General features: G+C 35.7%; 1 protein-coding gene across 1 annotated transcript in view; it reads right to left on the bottom strand.

Annotated features, from left to right (window-relative positions):
- Positions 1 to 1,991, bottom strand: part of LOC150092288 (guanine nucleotide-binding protein G(I)/G(S)/G(O) subunit gamma-12-like) — a 32,444-nt gene extending 30,453 nt beyond the window's left edge. Inside the window, exon 1 of the mRNA XM_090414948.1 lies at positions 1,801 to 1,991. Within this exon, the coding sequence (XP_090271074.1) occupies positions 1,801 to 1,892 (92 nt within the window). The 5' untranslated portion in view covers positions 1,893 to 1,991. The remainder of the gene's footprint in view (positions 1 to 1,800) is intronic.
- Positions 1,992 to 12,638: the final 10,647 nt, after the last annotated feature.

Here is a 12,638-nt window from a genome sequence, read left to right as displayed (position 1 = left end):
ATATATTATAAAATTGATAAAAGACAGGAAAAAATATCCCTATCACACCCACAGTACAAAATGTACCATAGGTTAACAAATAACCTTTTGTGGGTGATAGCAACTGAAAAAAAAAAAAAAAATCTCTTATGCACATCACCAGTTTCATATCCATACCCATTTGACGTAATTTATATATCAGGATTCCATGTGGTATCCTATTAAACGCCTTTGCAAAGTCCAACAGTGTGACCGTGTAGCCATTACCTTTATCCAACTCAGCTGTCACCCTATTATAGAAAGCAAGTTAATGAAGCATGACCTTTTGTGGGTGGTAGCAACTTAAAAAAAAAAATCTCTTATGCACATCACCAGTTTCATGTCCATACCCATTTCACAAAGCTATGACCCCCCCTCCCTGCAATATTCCGTTCTTAACTACCCATTCCTGAATTTTGTCTTTAACCAACTTCTCCAATACTTTGACCATCACTACTGATAAACTAATCGGTCTATAATTAGCTACTTCAGTCTTGGAACCACTTTTATGAAATGGAACTATTTTTACCTCCATCCATTCCCTTGGGACTCTGCCTGAGCTGAGACTCATATTAAACAATCTAGTCATAGGAACTACCAACTCCCTAACACATTCTCATAACACACAAGCTGATATCCCATCCAAACCTATAGCTGTATTCACAACCAGATTCTGTAATATCCTATGTACCTTGACTAATTCTATCTTTACTTCTACATTTATAATCCATTTAATTCTCTTAATTCTGTGTATGCAGTTATCTATTTGTTCTTTCAAACATCCCTGTACCACTTCCCATGCACAACTAACATCTTCTCCCTGAAGTATATCCTCTTGTTGTACAGCTCGAAGCAATTTTTGAATGATCACTCATGCCAAATGGTGGCAATATGTCATTCTTAGTTATACACAAATCCTCAGATGTAATCACAAGGTCTAGCACTCTCAATCCCCTTGTACCTTCCATTACGTGTTACCTTAAGTAATATTCCTAAGAAGCTCGATAAATTCTATTTCCTTCTGCCTATGACCTCTCCTCCTTCAAATCTATATTTCCATAATTAAGGTCACCTATAATAATTACCTTCCCTCTACTTACTGAATTTATTTGCTAATACATATTGCCCATATCCTTTGCATTCCCTGGCCTATAGCACAGTGCATAGCAGCTAACCAAATACTTTGTCATGTTAGCTTGTATCTATAGCAGTGTTAAAGCACTGTTTAACACTGCTGTAGAACAACAAGAAGTTACTGATATCCTGTTGTTCTAGCACTCTTTTAGGCTGCAACTCAACAGCAATACAGCACCCTATATATATATATATATATATATATATATATATATATATATGATTAAAAGTTTTTGTAAGGGAAGGAGAGGAGTAGTTATTTAAGAAAAGCTGAAGTGGGGCAAAAACCGACAACAAATAAATGTAAAGATTTTTCCTGATCCAAGATTTGTAGTAGTAGTAACAAGCTCTCGCTTAATTTTTGGCAGGAAGGAAGTTTACTTCAATCTCATTTAGTCCGTAGATGAAGTAACACCATACAGCATTGTTTCTATTAGAGATCTGATTTCATTATCCGTTGGGCTTACTATAACCAATTCTAACATGGGAGGCTTCAGTACCTTAAATAATTTAAGTGTAAACACCATATGTTCAAACGCGAACTTCCATTCAGCCACACAAACCCATTCAATCATTATACACAGGAATTTCCTTCCTGCAGGAAGGCTACCTGTCATGCACTTCACTGGGTATGTCATTTATACTTACTCTTTGCATGCTTCCGATACGTTGATCCTCTGTATACTAGCTTCTTGCTGCAAATGACGTACAGTCTCTTTAAGCGTTTGTAGCTGAGACATTTTATTCAGACGCGACCGTGTTATAAATGCACTTGAATAATTTCTCTCTAAACTTGCAAACTACTAATCCTCTTACCAAGATTGACAATCGATCTTCGGCCTATGCAAGGTTTACATGAATAACATTAGGTGGCGCTATATTCTTTAACTTACCAAAAATAGTGCATTATTATTACATGAGGACGCATACATAGAGACAATAACATATTTTTGTTAACTGCACGTGTTCTCACCGGAATACCTGTTGTGCAGGAGGAAAAATCCTGTTATCACCCTATGAGGCCGAGCAATACACCTTTAGTTAAAAAACTCATATCAATAATCAAAGAAATATAAATATTTATATGAAGTTTATATGAACATAATATCAATTTAATTCAAATATATATATAAATATTTACATGAAGAACCTGTGTAGCTCAGTGGAAGTGCTGTTTGCACTCCTCAGCACTAAACCACCCGAAGATATACAGGGTGTTCGGGATAAATTTGACATATTTATAATTAATTATATTTTTCCGTAAGTTACATGTATTAACACACACTTCTCTTCATTTAAAAGTTTGGACCCTTCTTCATTCATATACAAGATGTCAGAAAGGATGGATAGCTGGAACGCACCTGAATCATGGAAGAGAATAACTTGTATCATGATGATTCGTGCCCGCCATCAAAATAAGGATATTACGACTGCTGCCCAATGCTCCCTGAATACAGTAAAAACAATCAGGCATGAACTAGAGACTTGCAATGGTGACTACGAGGATGTAGCAAGAAGAAAGATCCCTAGCAGACCATCTGATTGCGTTCGTACAGCAGAATTCCTCGCAAATCTGCAGGAACAGGTGTTGAAGAACCCTGGCATTGGAATTCGGGCTTTGTTCGTGGAGTTGCTAACTGTAGTCAAGCCCTGGATAACAAGGGTAGCCAATGGTAGGCCGTATGTATGGCAGCAGGATTCGGCCCCTTGCCACACCTCTGGGAAAAGTCAAAAATGGTTGTCTGAAAATTTCTACGACTTCACCAGTCCAAATGTTTGGCCTCCAAACTCCCCAGACCTTAACCCCATGGATTATTTTGTATGGGGCGCAGTTGAAAAAGACACCAATCGCACTTCCAGTAATACAAAAGCCCAGTTAATGGATAAAATTAAAACAGTTTTTGCGGCCCTTCCCAGGGAGACTGTAGCATCAGCTTGTTCGAGGTTCCGAAGCAGAATTGAAGCTGTGATCGATGCTAATGGTGGTTATTTTGAGTAAATCTTGTTGATAGTATTGTAATTAACTCTGCCTGTAATGTTTTTTTGTCAATTCATTAAATTTAATAGATACAAAGAAGATTTTCTTTTTCCTTACGAAACTGTCAAATTTATCCCGAACACCCTGTACTTCCAGTTCAATTCTGGTCGCCGACTAGAGGAACTTGTGTAGCTCAGAAGTGGCGTTTGCACTCTACGACACTTGACCGCACGAAAAACTTGGGGTTCAAATCTAGTCTCCGACTAGAGGAACATTTCTAAGCCTTTTTTCGATCCATTCCCGAGTTAATCGATCTCTTGCACGGGCAAGTGGTTTTTTTCTCCCAGAAACTCGTGGTTTTTCGTCCTATAAACTCAAGAAAATTGGCAGTCGAATCCACATTATTTTTAGACAAAAAATGTTGTGTTAGGGTTTGGAACCATGTGGATGGCGGCACATGTTTAGCCGTCTCTTCACTGCTGGCTGCTTAAATTAATGATAGCCTATTTCTGATTGGCTTCCAGTGGAGATTGAACTGCCACTCAGTCTCCAAAAGTTAGATAGGACTAAAACGGCCTCGCCTACTCGCTATACAGGAATAAAAGACGTTACTGATTAGCTGACGTCACTGTCCACAACCCTACACCACAATCCATGAACTGCACACAACGTTATCTACCACTTTTTTATTTATAAATGTGTGTGTGTGTGTGTGTGTGTGTGTGTGTGTGTGTGTGTGTGTGTGTGTGTGTGTGTGTGTGTGTGTGTGTGTGTGTGTGTGTGTGTGTGTGTGTGTGTGTGTGTGTGTGTGTGTGTGTGTGTGTGTGTGTGTGTGTGTGTGTGTGTGTGTGTGTGTGTGTGTGTGTGTGTGTGTGTGTGTGTGTGTGTCGATTTTCCAGTATGCAGGATGAAAACCTCGCTTTTCCGGAAGGAAAAACACTGCTTCCCGTATATGAAATCCAGTAATTCACCTCAGTTGAAAATGTCTCCATATAACGATTCTTCTCTTCACGACGAAAATTGAACTCAGGTCTTTTTCTAAATTGTTGTTTGATAGTCAAGTGTGAAAAGAGTGCTGTAAAACTTAAAAACAAAAAAGTAACAAATCCACTAACACCTTTTATTCCACAAAGGTAGTCGAGGTCACTAAGCCCTAACTAACTTTTCCAAACTAATGGATAGCTAACCTTCATCCTTAGCCAAGAGATGAAGGTATCACAGAAGAGATGGCCCAACTATCGGTGATTTTGACTTGCATCCGGGGAGGACAGTAGTCAGGCAACGCCGTTTACTATGTCCCTGACCTAGTAAAATGAGACCAAAGCTCCCATGACAAAGGATGATGGAGAAGGAAAGAAATGAAGCTGGATGGGCGAGCTGGTTAGAATCGAGAACACAACTCTCCATCTCCACCACTCAATCCACGAAGTACAGCGAAACGCATCATCTACACCATCGGTTCCCGACCAAGTGTGAAAATCATACATCGGATGTACGCGTACCCGCGGGAGTACGCGTACATCCATAGCCTTATAGTAGTAATTTTCCTTTCCCAATTACCTCATGAGTTGGGAAAATTATTGTATTAAGATGGACACTGAATAAAAATGTCAGTATTTGAAAGCAGATATTTAAAAAACAAGGAGTACAATTTATAGAAATGGGTTTAAAAGGGTACACAAGTGGAAAAAGGTGGGGAACCATTGATCTACACTAACGCCATCTCCAGGGCCGGTCCGAGAGTATCTGAGGCCTCTAGGCAAAGAAAATTTAGGCACCCCTATACATTGTCCCTCTCTCTCTCTCTCTCTCTCTCTCTCTCTCTGTATATTTTGTGATACTCACACAAGCACACGTACACTTACACATGTGGATATTTATAAAAAATAATATCATTATGAACATTTAAAAAATTATTAATCAAAACCAACACATTTGTATACATATATGCTTACTCCTAATATCTGTATTTCCCGCTCATCTTGGGACAGATGCCAAAAGGAGGACAAATCTCTGCACTTGAGGTTAAGTATACAAAGAGCAGGGGAAATGGAAGAAATAGAGAACATAATGTAGGATCATCAGCTAGCACCAGGAGGGCTTGACTTATTTCAGTTTTTTTATTAATAATCAAGGTTTTACTAATTTTTTTCGAAGGTTGAAATTTTTCCCCGAACTATGTAGCAAAATCTGAAGCCCATAGGCGATTGCCTAGGTCGCCTAATAATAAAACCGGCCCTGGCCATCTCTATTGCCCATCATTATCACCAGTACAGGGCAGCTGCGTGTATGTGTGTAGGTTGTTTGCACAAGAGCGGTATTTTGATTGGTTATATGTATAATAATGTGCGTGGTAAACATAACAAAAAAGTATTGAAATCAATGATAGAGCTTTCTTTGTTTCATGTTCTACACACTCATTATATTTAGTAGTTTATGATGTGGCAAAAATATCTTTTGAAAGAGTTGCTTTTTTTTTTTTTTTTTTTTTTTTTTTTTGCAATGTCCAAAAATTGTACAATTATTTTTCCACTTCTACTAAGCGATGGGCTATATTCAATTCTCATATTAAAATTATTTAACTTTAAAAAAGTTGTCAAATACAAGTGGGGAAAGCCGTATAGAAACAATAAAGCCTCTTAAAAAAGCGAATGATGAACCTCTAGTCTATTTTAAAAGATCATTTTAAAATACACTTCTTTTTTAATATATTAGACAGTACAGTGCTGCTAGAGTACTGTACCGTCTCTAACAGTACAATATTCTAAGGTTTATGTTGTTAAAGGAGAATAATGAAATATTTAAAATCATCCATAATGTCAACACATTGAAACAATGGAAGGAGAAAGATATCTTAAAACATTGCAAAGATTTACACTTGAAATTACGCAATAATAAAAATCCAAATGAGCGTGATATTGATGGCAATGTCCTTTTCGAGGAACTCAAAACTTTACAATGTTTTATAAAGAAAGTTATATCCTCTCACGATCTGTTGAACTATTTTCATGATACGTTTCCGAATATTTCAGTTGTTTTAAGAATTTATGTAACACTACCAGTATCAGTGGCTTCAAGGGAAAGAAGTTTCTCGAAACACAAAATAATTAAAAATTATTTACGATCAACCAACCAGTGGCGACTCGTGGCTTGAAATCGTGGGGGTACTGCAACTTTCGAAATATACATACACACTGTAAGTACAGTGTAGAGACGTGTTTCGATAAAATATCAAAAAGATGGTAAAAATTAAAATTTAAAAAAATTAAACATGAAATATTGTTTATTATCGATAAAATTATACAGTTTAGTATAATTCAAAATAAAATCTATTCCTTTAATTGTAATTAAAGGGATGGATTTACAATTTTTGGACATTACAATTAAATCCTTTAATTGTAATGTCCAAATATTTAAAGAGACGGAGTAAACACGATAAGCACTACGAACACTCTACTACTGGCGCAAACTGCATATAAACAACAGTGGAACTGCGCGATGGACACTGCCGCATTACGCTAATAGCTCGTATCTCACTATGACGTGCTTGCGCGCATAGCAATATGACACTGTGGTAAACACAGTGCTGCTGGCGCCCTCCTAAGTGCTACAAGATGGATTTTTATTATTTTTTATACAAAATAAGAGAATTGTATAGGATTGTTGATGATAAAATTAAATATTACAAAAATATAAATAAACGAATAAATATATTTATATATCGAGAAAAATTGGGGGCGCTGCAGTTCCACAATGCCTATACACGATCCGCCGTGAGTCCATAATCCAAAAACGTTTAACAGATTGGTATTTTATATGTATAGAAATCGATATTTTGGATAGTTTAGACTTGGATGAATTAATTAAGAATTTTGTGGCATTTAAATCACGAAGGGAACAAATTTTGTGATTTTATAAGGTACATGGTGTCATTCATGATGTGATTGTATTTATAAACTTATATATTTCTCATGTATACTCATATATTAATCCAAAATTATTTTGTTATACATATAATTTTACACTCTACTCTTCGTATGTAATTTCCTTGTTTTGTTTTGTTTTCAGAATCATGGCTCCAGACAGACGGGCAATAAGTCATTTATCAAACTCCGATAAAGACCACGTGGTGACGCATGATCATGTGTTTTGCATTTGCGCTGCGTTAGTGACGTTTACGCATGTCTGCATAAAGATTTCTAATTCAGTAGCTGATATATGTCGTTGAAATAATCAGTTATTTAAACAAATTTAAGGTGTTGCAAGTCATCTACTTTCAACACATTCCCCTTGCTAACTTATACATGGAATCCTTTGAAATTTTGGCAGATAAAATGGAATAATAACATTTCGACGTATAAGCCGCGTCACTCATTCCAGCTGGATATGTGGCGCGTTACAATGATTTTTTTTTTTAAAGCATTTTATTATGTCTCTGATAAATTACATACATAGATACAACAATAGTTTTATATACACGTATATATATATATATACATAATATTTATAATACATTACAATTGTGAATAACAAATGCTGGGAGTTATTAATATTTTTAAATTATAATAATTTCCAACTCACGGCCAAAAGTCACTCCATGTGACTTTTGGCTGTGGGGGTGTTTGAAATCCGTTGTGTATGTTGGTGGCGTTCCTAAGTTGCATGTCTTGAAAGAGAACATAAAAAGGGCTGTTATGAACATCCAATCCGACTCCTTACGCTCAGCTGTAGAGCATGTCGCACACCGGATGCAATATGTTGTACACAAGAAAGATCAGCACATTGAAAATCGTGTATGTGGTCAAGGGGACCCTGATTCTGATGAATAAAATATTATTTCCTGCGAGTTCAATCACTACATTAATTTCTGTGTTTCTCACAGGTTGTTGTTTTAGTTTAATTAATATTATTATTATTATTATTATTATTATTATTATCATTGTAACGCGCCACATGTCCAGCTGGAATGAGTGACGCGGCTTATACGTCAAAATGTTATTATTCCATTTTATCTGCCTTTAATGTAATTATCCGCTTGTTTTCGACTCCGCAAGCGCTAAAATTTCTCCTATCAGCGACTTTTGGTACTAAACCTTTTTTTCGCGGAAATCATCTCCCCATGCCTTCAAAAGTCTCAATATAAAATTTGGTCTCATTCCATTTATTGGTTTTAGCTACAGATGTCTTCAAAGAGGGAAAGTTATTTTATGGCCACCCTGTATTATGTTTTTCTTATACATATATACTTATGACAGTGGTGTTCAACCTTTTTTTATTACGCGAGCTACTTTTCTATAATAAGTTATTCGGCGATCTACTCTCTTATATAGATCACGTTCCCCCAACCTGATATCTGATTACGCACAAATAAACAACTAAAAAAAATACACAACTAAAAACTTCATTTGTGTATTTAAAATTTTTTTTATCAGTTTTAATTATTTTAATACAACAAAAAAAATATTGGAATAAAATGTTTATTTCTCTATTTTGGAAAACCAAAGTTAGAAAAAGCAACAGATTGATTACAAACTCACAAGTTACAGGAAATGCCGGTTGATTTAAAAAAAAAAAAAAAAAAAAAAAAAAAAGTTAATGTGAAATTTGGCATTGTTTGGACCTCGCAATATTTTCATAGTCAAGTTGATATGAAGAAGTGGCCAATCGCAGATAATCATCCAAATGATCATTTCTAATTTGGTTTCTTAACTGGTTTTTTATGGAGGTCATATTTGAAAAAGCGGATTCTGACGAGTATGTCGATCCGAAACACGATAGAATTTTTCGCGCAATATCAGTTAATATTGGGAATTTTTCATGTGCATACTTCCAAATGACTTCATTGTTTATTGATTTTAAATGTAAACTATTCTGAATGTTTATTATCTCAAGTTCTACATCAGCTTGGTTTATATCAAAGAGCCCACTAATTTTATTTGAAATTTCTGTGATGTTCAAGTTTTCTTGAAGTGGATTATTGATAAAAGATACAATCGTTTCAATTTTATTAAAATCTTTAAATCTTGAATTTATTTCTTCCTCAACTAATTCGATTTTGCGAATAAATTCTTTTAAATCATAGCGAAGAATTTCTTGATTTTGTTCAAAAAATTTTAATCAATATGGGAGATGTCTAAATTCGCGGTCATTTATATTTTCTTTAATAAAAGTAAGTATTGTTGGAAAGTTTTTATTGAACTTAACATGTCAATTAAATTTTTATCTCTACCTTTTAACTCTAAATTTAAATTGCTTAATTTCGTACAGAAATCTACTAAAAATGATAACTGTAACAACCATCTTTTATCACTCAATTGTGGATAAATATCTCCTTTTTCATCAAGAAAAAATTTTATATCGTTAATTAATACAAGAAATCTTTCTAAAAATTGACTTCTGCTGAGCCAGCGAGCATTATTGTACAACAGAAGTTCCCATCATCATCTGCCTGTAATTTAAACAACCGCCGTTGGAGGGCTTTTCCTCGAAAAGAATTTACAATTTTAAATGTAATATCTAAACATCTTTTGTGTTTAATCTTTTACTACACAGTACTTGTTGGTGAATAATACAGTGGTACGTTAAAAAATCTGGATATTTGTCATCGTTCATTTCATTATGTAAAAATGTATTCATTTTTACATAATGAAATGAAGCCTGATTTATTACCTATCATTACAGGAGCACCATCAGTAGTAATAGACACAAGTTTAAAAAGCGGAAGTTTGTGTTGTTTCACAAATTCATCAAATGCCGAAAACCTTCCCAATAATGGTGTTATTTTCAAAAGTTCTTTACTTGAATAATCTTGAAATACCATGCGAATAAATACCATTAACTGAGCAATATCAGTGAAGTCGTTTGATTCATCAAATTGTAATGGAAACGCAACACACTGGTGAATGTCTGACATTAACCTGGCCTGGTTAATGTCAGACATTCATGCTTTTCTCCGGCAATTGGAATTCATCCTTTTGGCAATTTGAAACCTTGTCTGCGGCCCAGAAGTAGTCTCTCTCTAGCGACTTCTCGAACCGAGAAGCTCCTTTCTGGAAGCGGGAAACTCCTCTCTCAAGCAAAGTGGATCTGGGCAGCCTCCTGTCTCTCTGACGGCAACTCTGGACCGGGCGGTCTCCTCTCTGGCAGCAATTCTAGAACCGGGACCCCTTCTGCTTGCTTCAGTCCCTTTTTATTAGGCCTCCTCTGAGACCTCGCATGAAGTTTGGCAGCTCCCAAAGAATCGGTATGAGTCTTTCATCTTAAGTTTCAAGTCCGGCGCACGCCTTTGGTTCTCCTCCGCTTCCTTTTGATTGTAAGTTGCCGGCCATCGGAAAGTTGTTTGAACTCTTTCTGACTGACTTCGGAGATGTTTACACTTAGAGCCTGCAAGCCTTTCTCATACATACAAGTTTCAATAACAATCTTTCTAATGCCGCCATGTACAGCTTCGGCGACAAAAACGTTGCCTTTGTTTTTAACACTCTAACATTTTCTTATTAAAGCAGTATATACAGTTAGCTTCAAAAGAATTATTTACAAAAACATCTAATACAAATTATACCGAGACAAACAAAGTTTATTTTTTTTTACAATCTTCACATGGGACTTAACCTAAGTAAAAAATCGATGTAAATATGCGTTTGAATATTTAATGTTTAAGCTACAATCGAGTTTTTACACTTTGCTTATAATCGTATTCACTCGGCTCGCTGTTTGACTTCCACTGATCCAAATTAATTCATTTACCCGGACTTATAAGAAAATTACTGATTTGACAATTTTAACGAAAAATAAATAAACAATAGCAATAATATAACTAAAAAAGGTCAATAAATTTCCTGTCCACGCGGTTAGCCAAGTGACTTTGCGCTTCGCAACCATATGCCTGCGGAAGGAGTGTCTTGGGTCGCCGATGAGGAGCTTAAGAATCTTCCTCAGCCATAGCCAAGTTGGCCGGTCTTGGACTTGGACAGCAGGGTTTCTCCCCCCCCCCCCAGTTTATCTGGGGTTTTTCCTCCTGCAAACAGGCAAACCGGCCCCTTGAACACACGCAGTTACAGACATAGGACACACCGGGAAGCATAGGACTAGCCACCTTATCCTCGGTTTAGAAGGGCTGAAGATAGTTCCGTAAAAGACCACTAGGCCTAATACTTGAAGGGAAAAAGAAGATCTATCAGAAATTTTGCTTCAATAGCAGTGGCGGCTCGTGGTTTGAAATTGTGGGGGTGCTGCAACTTTAAATATACATACACGCTGTAAGTACAGTGTATACGTGTTCGGATAAAATATCAGAATTATGGTAAAAATTAAAAAAAAATAAACATGAAACAATATTGTTTATTATCGATAAAATTATACAGTTTGGTATAATTCAAATTACTTAAAAATAAAATCCATTATCATAAACCCAATAATGTTCTAAAATAAAAACTATAATAAATGTTATGTCTTTAATTGTAATGTCCAAATATTTAAAGAGACGGAGTAAACACGATAAACATTACGAACACTCTACTACTGGCGCAAACTGCATATAAACAACAGTGGAACTGCGCGACGGACAGTGCCGCATTACGCTAATAGCTCGCATCTCACTATAACTTGCATATGCTTGCGCGCGTAGCAATATGGCACTGTGGTAAACACAGTGCTGCTAGCGCCCTCTTAAGTGCTACAAGATGGATTTTTATTATTTTTTATACAAAATAAGAGAATTGTATAGGATTGTTGATGATAAAATTAAATATTACAAGCAAATATAAATAAATGAATAAATATATTTATATATCGAAAAAAATTGGGGGTGCTGCAGTTCTGCAGTGCCTATGCAGGAGCCGCCCTTGCAAGGAATACTTATTTGCTTAGTCAGTTTATATAATTTACGCAAACATTTTGTTTGAGAACGAATTAATTCAGCTTACTGTTTTTTTTGGTTTCCATGTCTGATTTATAATAAGCTATTTATAATAAGCTACTGCTATTGAAAAATCTCTATTTTGTCCTTATTATAACTTAATCCCTGCAATATACCCCTGTCAGTTCCAACCCAAAGTATGTAAGATCCCCAACCTTGTCTACTGCATATTGATCGATTTTAATTTCTCTGTGGTATTCCCGGTCAATTTGAAAACCTTTTGTTTTAGTCATATTCATCTCAAGACCAAAAGCTTCAGCTGTTTTATATAATGCTTCCGATTTTGATTGTATATATATATATATATCAGTGTATTTTGATGATATCATACAGTGTCATTTCAATAATCCAGAACTTCCAGCTGTGGCATAAGATTTTATTTAATTCTTCTTACATCTGTAACTTTTCTCATAATCCATCAATGACCATGTTAAGCAGTAAACCAAACACGACACATCCTGTCCCACATCAGTCCTTATCTCAAACCATTCTGATTCGATTAAATGCTCAGTCATGGATATGAACAGTTGCAATTTTTGGTTGTCCATTTTATGATTTGTTATTAATCTCAATTGTGCCATCGCTGTTTCT

This window comes from Typopeltis vanoorti, chromosome 26, assembly GCF_054136105.1.
Source record: "Typopeltis vanoorti isolate ZY-2024b chromosome 26, IOZ_Tvanoo_1.0, whole genome shotgun sequence".
NCBI lineage: Eukaryota > Metazoa > Arthropoda > Arachnida > Uropygi > Thelyphonidae > Typopeltis > Typopeltis vanoorti.
Note: the sequence above shows the minus strand (reverse complement) of the source record. Positions and strands in the feature narration are given on the sequence as shown.